The sequence below is a fragment of the Sesamum indicum genome, linkage group LG7 (assembly GCF_000512975.1).
Source record: "Sesamum indicum cultivar Zhongzhi No. 13 linkage group LG7, S_indicum_v1.0, whole genome shotgun sequence".
NCBI lineage: Eukaryota > Viridiplantae > Streptophyta > Magnoliopsida > Lamiales > Pedaliaceae > Sesamum > Sesamum indicum.
In genome coordinates, this window is record NC_026151.1 from 9,223,814 (window position 1) to 9,239,152 (window position 15,339).

The following is a 15,339-nucleotide window of genomic DNA, read 5'->3' on the forward strand; positions in this document are numbered from 1 at the left end:
TATCTTTTGTATAATTACAGAAATTATTTCTGATAATAAAAAAATATAAGTAATTTAATATAATAATGCTAACACTATTAGAGTGTGTTTATAATTTTACAAAAAAGTACGGAGCGGTTTATGTAAGTGATAATGATATTTTGATAAGAATATGCGTAATTATCTAAAAGATAGGGATGGTTTATATAAACAGATCATAACTCAAGGGTGTAAATATAATTATCCCTAATGTATAATAGCAATTTATGGCACACTTTATATGCATATAAATTTTATAATATTATTTAAAGAAATTTTTATTATTTAATAAAATATATACAAGATAATAAATTTATACTAAATTTACAAGAAAATGGTGTAAAAATAAACTATCAAAAAATAGTAGATAAGTGAAAAGTTAAATGAATAAATTAAAATTTAAAAAAAAAATACCCTCCATTATTATATAAGTATAGATAATAAATGATATAATTAATCAAACACCTTAATGCAATAGGCCATCTCCAAAAAGATGTTTTTGTAGGCATAAAAAAGTTAACAATTATCATAAGTAGTACAGAAAGTAGAATAGTGTGTATTGCCAATGTTGTACTACTATCTAACCTACACATGCCTAACATCCCTTCTATATTGTGAATTAGGCAACTTTTGTATTTATCACCAATTTGATAATTCTGAAAATATCTAGAGAATAATTGCATTTTTTTCAATAGAAGAAGGATTGTGCTTGGATAATGTGTATCCATCAGGTTTCTTATAATTGACTTACTGTAGTAAAAAATATAAGGTATAATCATTGAAAATCATACACAGGTCAAGATGTATGTTTAGCCTCACCAAAAAACATTGTCAATAATTCAAACTTATATAGTAAGTGCAACAATATCAGTAACCACAACGATTAGTGGTAGAAAAAACAGTTACGTCGTCTTTAAGATAGTTATTTACATTAATAGTAAAATTTGATTTTCAAGCTTGGTTTGATTAAAATGTCACCTCACTTGCGTCATGGATTATCTTTCATGATTTTTCTACTTTTAAAATAATTTTCATCCTATCCAATTAAAAATATATATTTGTGTTGATTTTGTTAAAAGTATATTTACTGAAAATAGTGAAAATAATAATAATTAATATTCAGAAGAGAAATTCTAAACAATTTTTTTAAAATTATATTATCAGCGTAAATAATTAACATGATTGAAAGGTATAATCACTTTTTGGTATCTACATTATCATATTAAAAATATTCTCTAATTTTAGGATCATTAAATATTGGGGTTGAGATTTGAGACAAGAAGAATAATATTAATGCATGTGCTCAATAATAATACCATAAATTCATAAAAAATTAAAAGAAAATGGAGTTCTAATATTTATTTTTATAACACATGAAAAATAGTAATAAATAGGTGATGATATATAATATTAATAAGAGTATCCCGCGAGATGCAATAATTATAAATATTTTCTGAAATTACCAGTCGTCTGATAAACATCCTCTATAATGGGCTGTAACAAATTAATGATTACTTGTTAGACGGTCGTTAATTCAATAAAGGTATTTGTAATTTGTCAAATAACGAAAATATATTTATAATTATATCAAATTTTAAAACAACCCGTTATAATTTACCCAATTAGTTAGAACGCATGTATGGGATAAAGAAATCAACGGACAATCTTGGTCCTACTAGTGAAAGTGAAGATCCGAATAGAAAAGGTAGGGCTAAAAACATTCATAGTTGGAGGGGTCGTGACAATTCTAGTTACAGTAATGTCGATCATTTATTTGGCGTCAAAGACATTCGGAATTTCAGCTCTGATGATACTTTTTTAGTTAGGGATAGTAATGGAGACTATTATTCTATCTATTTTTATTATGAATATTGTTTTTGTTATCTTCTTATATTTAAAACAGTATATTCTCAAGAAATTTCCATCATTCATTTATAATTTACTCGAAAATAGTATATATTCTAAAGACAAACAAGTGGATGTTCCTTTCATTTCGTGTCAATGTGAAATTATTGAGCCCATTATTCTCAATGACCTATCTCTATCTCAACTCTATAATTATACATTTATTTTTATAAGACTAAATTAATACTTTTGTCTATATATATATATATATATTGTTCCTTCTGAAATAACCTTTTTTTATTTTTTTTTCAAAAGATTAAAATGATAGGTGGAATTAAACTCGTTGCGCCTGCTCCAACTAAGACAACTCAACCGTCATAAAACGTCTTTTTCGACAAAGCACATGAAATATTGCCCGATTTAAGATGGTGTTTGGATGATCTTATAAGTTCTTTATTTTAAAATAATATTTACTATATTATAAGCTCTAGAAATATTTAAAAAAATAAAATAAAATGTATGAGCTTATAAAATATTTTAAATAAATTTAGCTAAATACCCTTTTAGTCGTCACCCAACGACACACCAGAAATAAATGCTACCTCTGTTGAATCAAATATTATAAATGGGAGTTATATGTTTTCTATAAAATTCAAACTATGGAACATTCAAATAAAAGATTAATGATTTAAACACAATAAATTAGAATAATACCACAAGAAGACTGATAAGTAAAGCAATTTGCAACTTGCATTTGGGTTTATTGCTTTGGATCATAATCACATGGATATATTCCCACATGCCCACAATCACTTGATTTTATTGAAAAAATAATTATATTTAATTATACTCCCTAATTCATGATCTATTTACACAAACCACTCATATTTTTTACATAATTTACAGAAACAACCCCTAGTAGCTAAAAAATATAGATAGTTTGTGTAATGATATCGATGTTTTTGGAAGGTGTATGCTGTCATTTTTAAAAAGTATGGATGATTTGCGTAAACGATGTTGACGTTTCTGATAAATTATATATAATTCTTTAAAAAATATGAATAATTTGTATAAATAAACCATAAACGAGGTATGTATAAATAATTATCCTATTTGTTTTTGTGGCTTCCTAATTATGATTTACGAGTCTTGATTAATGTAAAAAAATACATTTGATTAAGGTGAATATATTAAAATATCTAAATAAATATAATATGAAGTGGGACGAGGGGTTAGCTAAAACTCATTCCCACAAGCTGGAACTTAAATATATATAAAAAATATAAAAAGAACAACTGAATGAAACGCGGGCATAAAGCAAGAAAACGACACATTTAAAAGGCGTGAAGTAAACAGAAAACGACCACCCGATTCTCACGGGACCTTCATTTATTTTATTTTTATTTTTGTTATTATAAAGTAATTAGATAATTTTAATTTTAATCATCGCCAAAAATATATACAAAAATTATAAATTGCTTATAAGTATTTATAGATCAATGTTTTAATATAATTTTCATATTAGAGAATAAAACGAACACATATATAGACTTGTTCGTTTTTCATTTTCAAAAAGACCATTTTCACTTTAATATTATATCAACTTATGAAATCGTGTTTGTTTGCATTTTTTTTTTAAATAAGATTGGTTATTACATCGTTTAGTACATTTAAATTTAAATATTAAATTATTATTTTAAAATAAATAAATATATTAAAAGTAAATAAAGAGAAGACACTACTATAAAAAATAGACAATGCATCCACATTTATAAAACTCGAACACACAATCTCATAGTTGTGGGACCGTGTTTGTTTAAGCATCTGAAATCAACCATAAATTTAAAAAATTTCATTCTATCACATCTTTTTTGTATTAAAAATTTCAAACTATCATATTTTTTTTTGGTACAAAACATTAATATAAAATATTTTAATTCAAACACATTTTTCATTCTATCATGTCTTTTTGTGAAAAATAAATTATATTCTTATCTTTTACAAATATTGAATACAAAAATAAAATTTTGCTCGGAAATACTAAATTTGAAAATTGAGAAGGAAAACAAAACAAAAAAAAAAAGGCACTTTTATATATAAAAAGAAAATCGTTTTTTAAGGACGGAATTCGATTTATTTGCACAAATTTTTTATTTAAATTAGATTTGATTGAACTAAACAAATTATATAATAAATATATTATATTTATTATATAATTAATTATTATTTGTAATTAAAATTAATTATTATAATTTATTTATCGTATAATTAATTCAATTTTTTGATCTATCAATAAGTGTTGTTCCGCGTTAGCTTTTCCTTTATTTTGTCTGCAAAGGCAAAAAAGTTCCAAGGCTTTTGTTAGCGCTAAGGTCTCCATTTCCTTATTCTCACCATCCAATCCCAGTAATAAATTCCAGATTTATATGTCTCTGATGTCAATAATTCAGAAACTGGTCCAAGTTTTTATATCCCATGTTTCAACCACACGCCTCCGCAGAATACACACACACAATGAGAAAAGTACACACTACACACCCTTTATTTCAAAGCTATCTCTCCTTTGATGCACAGACTTTGTACTGCCAAAAAGCGAGCAATTCTTACTTCAGCCCAGTTTTCAACAGCAAAATGTGATTCATTTTTCGTGCTTAAAAGGAAAAAAGTGGTTTTAATTTAGAGGGTAAAGGGAGGTCAACGAGAAGGGAGAAAGGAGGGGAGAGTATTGATTTTCAGCCCACCATCTGTCAAGAGAACTGGGATCTTCTTGATTTCTTTTTGCAGTACAAAGGAGACAGTGATGTTTGCGTTTTGTACTACTGAGTAGTACATTCCTAACAGTCTTTCAAGATTTTCAACGTGGGGTGGGTAAGCAATTTGTGGAAAGTCCTCTGCTTTATATCTTGGACCATTCCTCAGCTTGTTCATGCTAAGTGCAATTCCTGAATTGTGATTTATGGAGGTGGGGTTTGGAGCAAATCCACTTGGTGTCTGGGGAATTTGGATTGGGCAGTTGTAGCCTTTGAGGAATTGGAAAAACTCGCTGGGTTTGTGTTTTTTTTCTTGAAGAGTTTTGAGAGAGAGAGAAGCATTTGTGGGTTTCATCCAATTCAAGGGAGAAAATTATCTGGGCAGGTAAAAGGAATCAGGAAGATTCTGTTAAATGAATCATGTAGTATATATATTATGTTATCCATTCATCTACAGTGGAAATTTCTGTTTCATGATTGATGGTGAAATTTTCTGATGTGATTACAGTTTGACCTGATCAGGGGTAGTGATCTGTTGGCCAAAAATGGGCACCAGTGATAGTGAAGAAACAATTCAGAGGGACGATTTGGAAGAAATGAGCCATCAGCAGGAGGATCTGAAGAGGATCCCTCCTTGGAAAGAACAAATAACAATCAGGGGAATAATAGCAAGTATACTGATTGGAATCATATACAGTATCATAGTAATGAAGCTCAATCTCACAACTGGCCTTGTCCCGAACCTCAATGTCTCAGCTGCTCTTCTTGCTTATGTGTTCATCAGAACATGGACAAAGCTTCTCCAAAAGGCTAATGTTGTCTCAACTCCTTTTACCAGACAGGAGAATACAATTATTCAGACTTGTGCTGTTGCTTGCTACAGCATAGCTGTGGGAGGTCAGAGAACTTGAATTCTTGTAAATAGTTTTGATGGGCTCTTTTGTTCTTGAATGTTTGATTTCTTTTGGGGTTTTGTTGTTGATTTCAGATGTTTTTTTTCTTGATTGAATGGGATTATCAGGTGGATTTGGGTCTTATTTGTTGGGATTGAACAAGAGGACGTATGAGCAGGCAGGATTTGACACAGAGGGGAATTCACCTGGGAGTTATAAAGAACCTGGGCTTGATTGGATGATTGGCTTTCTTTTTGTTGTTAGTTTTGTTGGATTGTTGGCTTTGGTTCCTCTCAGAAAGGTATATATATGTGCGTGTGTGTTGCTAAAGAATATGTTGTGGCTTTCATTGGGAGTTTTTCTGTCTGTTTCTTAGTTCTAATGCATACATTTTCTGGGCAGATTATGATAATAGATTACAAATTACCTTATCCAAGTGGAACTGCAACTGCTGTTCTGATCAATGGATTTCACACTAGTAAAGGAGACAAGATGGCGAAGTAGGCAGTTTTCGTTCTTCAGATGATGAATCCTTTAATTTTTCTTTGATGGGAATGACTTAAAATTTCTTCGTACTGTTCATGTTTCAGGAAACAGGTCCATGGATTCATGAAGTTCTTCTCACTCAGTTTCATATGGAGTTTCTTCCAATGGTTCTACTCGGGTGGAGTGCAATGTGGATTCATCAACTTCCCCACGTTCGGGTTGAGAGCGTGGAAACAAACGTGCGTTCATAAAGTTTTCGTTTCTCATTTCTCAATATGACGATTTTCCATTCACAACTAATGCAAAAAATATTGAATTCTGCAGATTTTACTTTGATTTCATCTTTGCTCCCACATTGTGAACTTGTCTTTGCTTGTTGGAGCCGTGCTTTCTTGGGGCGTTATGTGGCCGCTGATAAGTGAGAAGAAGGGAGATTGGTTCGCAAAGGACATCAAAGAAAGCAGCATGAAGAGTTTGAATGGTTACAAGGTCTATTGAGACAAAAAATTCTTCACGTAGTCAAAAACAACTCAGTTATGGGTTAATCATCCGCTTTGATTCCAAATTGAAGTAAAGGGTTTGTTTCTATCTGCAGGTTTTCATTTCCATCGCTCTTATTCTAGGTGACGGTCTGTACAATTTTCTCAAGACTCTGTTTTTTACCGTCAGAAGCATGTATTCTACATTCAACAAGAAGAACCTCAAAGCAGGTAAATATGCAACTTTGTTGTATGCTTATAAGTCCCTTTCTGAAGTAAATCATCTTTACCTGCTCAATAGGCAAATTCCTTCAAGTTGTGTGGTATAACTTTGTTGCTGACATAAAAGTTACTGGCATTTCAGATAACACCACTCAAACCTTAGACGATCTTCAACGGAATGAAGTGTTTATAAGAGAGAGCATTCCAATGTGGCTGGCATGCACTGGTTACATGTTTTTCTCAATTATTTCCATAATCGTCATCCCAATCATGTTTCCTCAGCTCAAGTGGTACTATGTGCTTGTCGCCTACATGCTCGCTCCATCTCTAAGCTTCTGCAACGCTTATGGTGCTGGCCTGACTGACATGAACATGGCATACAACTATGGCAAAGTTGCCCTCTTTGTGCTTGCTGCTTTGGCTGGAAAAGACAACGGGGTCGTTGCCGGACTCATTGGGTGTGGTCTCATAAAGTCTATTGTCTCCATATCCTCCGATTTGATGCACGATTTCAAAACCGGCCACCTCACCCTAACATCGCCTAGATCAATGCTCATCAGCCAGGCATTCGGGACGGCCATCGGCTGCATAGTGGCGCCTCTCTCATTCTTCCTCTTTTACAAGGCGTTTGACGTGGGAAACCCCGATGGGGACTACAAAGCCCCATATGCACTCATCTACAGAAACATGGCAATCCTTGGAGTCGAAGGCTTCTCTGCTCTACCCCACCATTGCTTGCAGCTCTGCTACGGGTTTTTTGCGTTTGCCGTATTGGCCAATCTGTTGAGAGATGTCGGCCCAGAGAAATACGGCAAATGGGTTCCCCTTCCAATGGCTATGGCCGTGCCGTTTCTTGTGGGAGCTTACTTTGCAATCGATATGTGTGTGGGGAGTTTGGTTGTATATATTTGGCATAAAATTGATAGCAGAAAGGCAGGTCTGATGATCCCAGCGGTTGCTTCAGGTTTGATCTGTGGCGATGGGCTGTGGATTCTGCCTTCCTCCATTCTTGCTTTGGCCAAGATCAACCCGCCAATCTGCATGAGCTTCTTGCCTACAGCTAGCACGTGAGAAAACCAAACCATAAAAGTAGTCTGTAGTAGCAAAGATGTAACTGTTATGAATTAAGACATACAGTTTTGACATGTAAAGAAATTGGGGAAGGATCAGAATATCCTTACATTTTCAGGAACAAGAATGCAGTTGTTGTAAGACAAAGTGCCAAAACCTGTGATAGTGCTGAATTGTAGCTCCGAAGCTTGGGAGGGATAGACACGAAATATATGCAAAAATCGGTAAAACAAATTATATCTACATATTATTTTGCATCATACATATGAATATTTCTTTCCAACAGAATAAACACCCAATTTACACAGGAAACTAAGGAAAATGAAATAGTATCATACTGAGAAATCAACAGAGTAGTAAAATCAGACATTTGAAATTACCAAAATATTTTTATATGAAGACATTAGAATTGAATTTCAGTATCTGCAGATATCCGGAATTGGCGATCACCTAATAATATTAGGCGTTCGCCAAAGAAAAAAACACTCAAAATTACAACAGAAGAAATTCAATATCTTTATTAAATTCTTTTGTGTGTGTGTGTGTTTTTGGGTCTACCCTCTTTTTCAAAAATTTTGTTTTCATCAATCACTCAATGAGACCTGTTTTTTGGAAAACAGCGTTGCGCACTCTGCATAAATCCCTCCCTTTCAACGTTCTCCCGGCGCCTTCAAAAACGGAGGAAGTCACGTGCGATCTGGCCACGATCACGTGAGGTGGAATCATCTTCTCTTCCTCTTTCTCCCCATCTTTATCCTCCACCTCATCGAACCTCCACAGATTGCGCTTGCTGTAACTCTCTCGATGTCTCTCCGGCCACACAGGAACATTCACCGGCGCCGACTGGCGGAATTTTGGGGAAGCATTCGGAGGCCGTGCATTCGCAGGCATCATCTTCGAGGCTCGGCGCATTGGTGGGAGATGGTGGTCTTCCAGGGCGGCAGAAAGTCCGGACCGAATAGGACTGAATCGATGGCGATGACGGCGGCGGTGGGGCGACGGCGGGGAAGCGGAGGGGAAGAAGGACCAAACAATGTCGCCTTCGTGGAGCTCGAACGGCGAGGAGTCGGAGGCGGGTTGTTTGAGGAAGCGGAGAGTGGAGGAGGAACAGGAGGGGTTGTCGTTGCCCATGGTCGTTGTCTGAGTGTTTTGGCCAACAAATCCGTGGTGAAGAAGAATTCAGACTTCTTCTCAAATGCATTTATATATAATCAAATCCTCCAAATAAAAAAAATAATAATAATAATAATCCCTTAAAATTCAGCGCCTACAATTTTTATATTAAATTTTATCTCTTGAATATACCATCCAAAGATTATTTATTTATTATTGTAATAAAAAAAAGATTATAATTTTATCAATTTGTTTAAACCAATACTGAGGAACTACTAATTTTCAACCCAAAATGAGAAGTAACTAAGTGTCAGGTTGTTTCTTGATTATCAAATACTATTATTTTAAATATTTAAATTTATTTTTTAAATAAAATTTAAATAATTTTAATTTTTATTAAATTTATTAAAATACCTTTTAAACTTTCTCAAATCACTATCACATAATTGATAACTAACTTATCAATAAAATTTAATTATTTATAAGTTTTGAATATTTTCGCACACACATTCCGTTGTATGCCGCTAGTATTAATAAATAAAAATTATACCTGATTCAAATATTATAAAATATAAAAAAAAATGAGTAATTGATAGATAGTTCAAATTTAATATGATAATAATTAATTAAAAATATTATTAGGTGTAAAACTGGCTAATTTATCTAAAAAACTATAAATATTTTGGATAAAGATACATACCTTACATTATCTAAATTTGAATAAAAAAAAATAAAAGATGAATTACCCAAAAGTGTGATTTCTTATTTGCGCAAAATAAAATACAAAAAGACCATCCGAATATGAAAACATATATTAAATAGTTTCGACGTTTCAGTTTTATTATACATACACACATCACAAATGTATCTATTATATTTCTTTTATTGGGAACATTTGAAAATAAGATAAACTTTTTAAAATTAGCTTTTCGTCCTAAAAGATATTATATAACGTTCAAAGTAATAACATCACACTATTAACTTCTAAACACTATTTTGAGTTGAAAATTTTCATATTTAAAAGTTTATTTGCAATAGGTGTGTTTTTGATTCTTGGGCTTGTTGGTTATGCATTAACGATTACTTGAGCTTGGATTCTTTATGTAATTCGGCCGTGAAAAAGCGTTATCAATTAAATTTGTATTATCAGGATGCGATTCAACACGTTTTACACTAAAAATTCCTCCAAAAAAAAAAATCCCCCTTCTTCTCAAATGAAGGTGGGTATTTATATTACTACAAAATTACGCTATTTATGGTAGGTGAAGAAAAAATACTGTTTCGTCTTTTACATAGCCAGAATTGATTTACTAAGAGTATTTTCGTAATCTACTGAATTAGATTGGTTTGGTAAGTTTTGTCTAAAAACTTTCCTTCCTTGTCTTTATAATGCAATTTGATTTCCCTCCATCAACGTAATTATAATTTATATCCGAAATATTTGTAATCAAATCCAACAAATTACATATGATAAACCTAAAAGTGCTAGACATTTTAAAAAGTGTTAAACATTTCTAACACTTTTAGCTTTTTATTTATTTGAATATAGTTATACATTTATTTTTAGAAAAAAAAAAAGCAATATTGAAAGCATGCGCATTTAATAATAAAGAAGAAATGTATAAAGGAGGTAGGTACAGTATTATAAATAATATAGCCCAAAGGATTAGCCATCCTTTAATGTTCTCTCAAATATAACTCCACTACCTCCTTACCCTATCTTTTCTAAGATAATCACTATGATTAATTTATTACTTTAAAAGAAAAAAAAAAGAGTTAGATGGACATTGATTAATTATACCTACTGCGTACCCCTCCACATTTAATTTAATTCCACCAACCAAATTTCTAATGCATTCAAAATTGGGTATCCAACTCTAGAAAATTGGCATACATTTTATACCCATATTATAAATGAACAAAGTCAATTCAAATATTCCCTCCCTTCAATTTTCAATATTTACACATCATCACCCTTCTTTTGCTTTACCAAATACACTATTGTATCCACTAAAATTTAAATCAAATGGTATATTTACACACACACACATATATATATATATATACTAGTTATTGTGGCATGTTGTTCTTACATGTATATAATAAATAATTTTTTAATTTTTAAAATATATTATAAATAAGAATAAATTATATAAATCAACAAATCACATTTATAAAAAAAAAACAAAAAAGAAAGCAAGAAAGAGAAAAAAATCGGTATTATTGACCCAACAAGAAAATTGGTGTAGTAGTTTTAAAATGACATGAAGTCACTTTTATTAAAAATATATATATATATATAATTTACTAAAATAATCTAATTAAGATTACAATTATCATACTTAAACATAGGTATGACGATGTCAATTAATTTTTATTGTGAGTAAGAAGAATTTTTTTTATATTAATATAGATATAAAAAATAGGGTATTATGACTAGCAATTTAATGATAAAGACTCCGAATTTAATAGCGGAGAATGAATTGGACCATTTTTGGGGCGGCTACCCTACTGCATGGACTTGCAATTTTGTAATTATTATTGCTACTTATATCATTGTTGTTAGGGTTAATACACTTACATCTCTTTTACAATATAAATTTACATTTATACAACTTTCGAGAATTTTCTATTTGTAATTGTACACTTTTTATTAGAATTTGGATGGACTATACTGACACTAGTAAAAAAATTACCTAAATTTATAATTTTACATTTCATTCAATATCCGTATAAATTATTGATGATATGGTTAGTTTTTCAATTCATTAATGACTACTTTTTATCCAGTAAAAATATTTTGAGACTAATATTTTGTTACGGTTACGTTATTTTTGACTCTGTCTATATATTATATTTATCTTTTACAAGTATAAAAATAGTGTTAGGGTATTTTTGTCAATAAATTATAAAGAATACTAAACGAGGGATGAAACTAAAATTTATGTAATTCTTTTTTACTAATATCAGTATTTTTTTTATCCAAATACTAAAAAAATGAGTGAAGTTGATCCAAATACTAATAAAATGAGTGTAGTTGTAGATAGAAAATTTTTACATGAGATACAAATATAATTTTATAATTTTGAAGGGATGAAAATATAATTAATTGTTATTGTTATCAGTTGTTGTCCTAGTCAAATATGTCACTTAACGAAGTAGTTGGGTTTTCTGTGGGCGGATCCAAAGCGTCAACTCCAATATGTCAATTTTTCTATCCCCTACATAAGTGGTAATGACATGATAATTATATATATATATTGATAAATTAAATAATATATCAATTTGATTAATACATAAAAAAATAATAACATAAATTATAATAATTTTACGTAAAATATATTGGGCTCTTAATCTACTACATTTACTCTTCACATATTATGTACATATTAATAAATTAAATAATATATCAATTCGATCAATATATAAAAAATAATAAAATGAATTATAATAATTTTACATAAAATATGTTGGGCTCTTAATCTACTACATTTACTCCTCACATATTACATTTATTTTTCCTTGACAAGAGCAATAAATACATAATTTTTTCAAAATATCCAAATTCACATTTCATGAACAATATTTGAATAACAATAATGACCAAATAATATAATAGAACAAATTTATAGGGAATGAGAAAAATATCTATATATTTGGTCTAATTTAAACACGTAACATCATTTATAATTGTACTGATTTGAACGTTTGAGAGTTGATTTTTGAGGTCCACAAAACGACTTACAACTACGATCTGTGAATGCAAGTTTTTTTTTCAATTCTAAACCTACAAATTTATTTATTTCCATTTCAAATATTATTAGCATTATTTATTTTTATTTTTAAATAATTATTAATTATATTTGTGCAGATGTTGGTGGTATTAGAGGGTGTTACAATAACTGCCGTGTTTGTTATGTGAATGAATTATAGAAAAATGTGTAAGTTAAATATTCATAAAAATGAAAAGCGTTTGGAAACAAAAATTAAAAGTAAAAAAAAATTAAAGTTGAGTGTTTGAAAAAGTAGCTAAAAAGTATTTACAATTTCATGAATAATTTGCAGAAATTGGTAGAAAACTGATTATAACTTGTGATTCAAATTAATTTAATACAACAATTCAAAAATAAAAACTATAAAGTAGAAATACTCTTTTGAGTTTATGTGGAAAAAGGTGAAAGAAGAAAAGTGAATGGGGTCAAAATTCGAATTCTAAAGAAAAAACAAAACAAGCGAAAAATGGGAAGCCTACAAGAGGTCAGGTCTGTAATATTTGCCAAGTATGTGGACCAAATCGCAAGGGAGCCAAATCTGGCGAACTATATATGAATTCGATTTCGGTAGACTCGATGCACTTTCTTTGATTGCTAAAAGTGGTGGGTGAAAGCAGCGTAGAAAGAGAAAGTCTCAGATTTCGTTTTTCATTTTTCTCTCTCGTAAGCTTTTCTGATCGGAATCTCTACTTATAGATTCCTCCTTTTGTTCTCCACATAATTCTCGATTTTTGTCTATTTTTTGCCTTCTGTTGGATGCTATATTCGGCGGAATTTGCTTTGGTTAACATTTTGATTTTAGATTTGTTTTTATCTCTTTTTGTAGTTGTGAGGTGGAAAAATGGCGTCAGATCCGAAAGTCCACACGTTCGAGGAGGTTGCGAAGCATAATAAGACTAAGGATTGTTGGCTGATTATCAGTGGAAAGGTTCAGATCTTATATTTTACTTTTCTTAATCGGGAAGAGAACTTGTTTTATACTTTTAGCTGTTTGAAATTTTACTCTATTGTGCTTAACTTGTGTTGTGATCTCGATTTTGTATTACGTTTATTGATTTTTAGTTGCGCGTGGTGAATTTCATTGTGTCCTTGTATAGATTTTGGTATGGTTTGATTGAAGCCTTACAAGTCTAAAATACTCTATAAATTGGAGTGAAGTCTTTATCAGTTCTGTTTACTCGAGTTCAATTGTATGAATCCATGTTTTCAGTAAGGAACTTGGTGTTGGTTGCGGATTATATCTCGATCATAAAGAGAACATGCATGCTCAAATTATGTTCATTTCAGTAGTTTGAAAATGAGATTTTATGATTGTTTAGTTTCAAGCCTTGGCTCTGCTATGTAGTTAATGACTTAAAAATTCCTTAATGAACACGTGCAATGTTATTTTTCTTATGATTGTTGCTGAGAGAGAGGTTCACAGAAGCTCAAGCACGAGTGAAACATCTGAACAAATTTAGTGTGAAGAATTCCTTCACTGAAAGCTCAATCTAAGCCTACTTTTGCAATCTTACCTTTCAACTCACTATACTTGCTGACCGAATAACCTCCAGCAGTTGAACACTTCCACATATTTGTTTACATGTATTGGGTATCTGAACTGAAAATTATTTAATTTGAATATACATCTTCTGAAAGCGAAGTTTACAACCTTTGTGTGGCAGCATGATGTAGTGGTTTAGTAAACCATAGGCACTGGGGCTATATTATAGAGGGACTGCCTTGATTTCTAACCGTTGGGTCACTATTAATATTCTTTTGGAACTTGTCACTTGGTAAGAATTTTTTAATGAATGAAACTATGCTTCATTTGGATAAGGAAATGTGTGCAGTCCGAGTTCTGTACTGAACTCTTGTGGTCGTGATCTTTTGGGTCCTTCTTCTATTCTTTTTCCTCTCAAATGATATCCAATGAGGACATTGTTTAAGTAAATTTATGTTTGCAGGTTTATGATGTAACTCCATTCATGGATGATCACCCTGGAGGTGATGAAGTATTGCTATCTGCAACTGGTAATAATTGTTCTACATTTCTCCTTCTGGTAGCATTATTACTACATCCAAAGTGAATGCATATAATTGGAGACACTATTAAGATCATATCATAATCTGTTTTAACTGCACAGGAAAAGATGCAACAAACGACTTTGAAGATGTTGGCCACAGTGATTCTGCTAGGGAGATGATGGACAAATATTACATTGGGGAGATCGACATGGCAACGGTTCCCCTTAAACGCGCATACACACCTCCTCAACAAGCACATTACAATCCAGATAAGACTCCGGAGTTTGTGATCAAGATTTTGCAGTTCCTCGTCCCTCTTCTGATCTTGGGGTTGGCATTTGCAGTTCGACACTACACCAAAGAGAAAGAGAAATGAGCACCTAGAATTAGGATCTTTACCTTATTATGGTCATTTTATCTTGTTTAAGAAGTTGAGTTGAATGGACAAAATTGTTCCCCATTTAAGCTATCAAATTTGTGGATGCTGAAATTCTTGATGAGTTGCCTGTTTGGTCCATTTGTCTACTTCAGTGCTCTAATGAGGCTTTTACCTGATCACCCTGATGCTTGTCCTTGTTCTCTAATGCTTTGTCCGAACAGACTTCTCCGTGTTTATTTAATTTAAATGTTTTTCATGAACAATGGTTCATATTTGTTTCCAAGTTGTAGAATTTTATGCTAA

General features: G+C 31.3%; 3 protein-coding genes across 3 annotated transcripts; 2 read left to right on the top strand and 1 right to left on the bottom strand.

Annotated features, from left to right (window-relative positions):
- LOC105166767 (metal-nicotianamine transporter YSL3) lies at positions 4,310-7,986 on the top strand. Its single transcript, XM_020695339.1, is given in 9 exon segments — positions 4,310-4,998; positions 5,136-5,510; positions 5,635-5,807; positions 5,909-6,006; positions 6,097-6,231; positions 6,317-6,330; positions 6,333-6,481; positions 6,588-6,702; positions 6,836-7,986. Coding segments are annotated over 8 exon segments (1,965 nt in total). The 5' UTR covers positions 4,310-4,998; positions 5,136-5,158; the 3' UTR covers positions 7,765-7,986.
- LOC105166922 lies at positions 8,353-8,895 on the bottom strand. The gene has a single exon (XM_011086443.1). The coding sequence runs from the start codon at positions 8,893-8,895 to the stop codon at positions 8,353-8,355; it is 543 nt and encodes a 180-aa protein (XP_011084745.1).
- On the top strand, positions 13,154-15,291 carry LOC105166769 (cytochrome b5-like). Its single transcript, XM_011086244.2, has 4 exons — positions 13,154-13,313; positions 13,477-13,578; positions 14,597-14,663; positions 14,777-15,291. Exons 2-4 carry the CDS (start codon positions 13,492-13,494, stop codon positions 15,031-15,033), a joined length of 411 nt encoding a protein of 136 aa, XP_011084546.1. The 5' UTR covers positions 13,154-13,313; positions 13,477-13,491; the 3' UTR covers positions 15,034-15,291.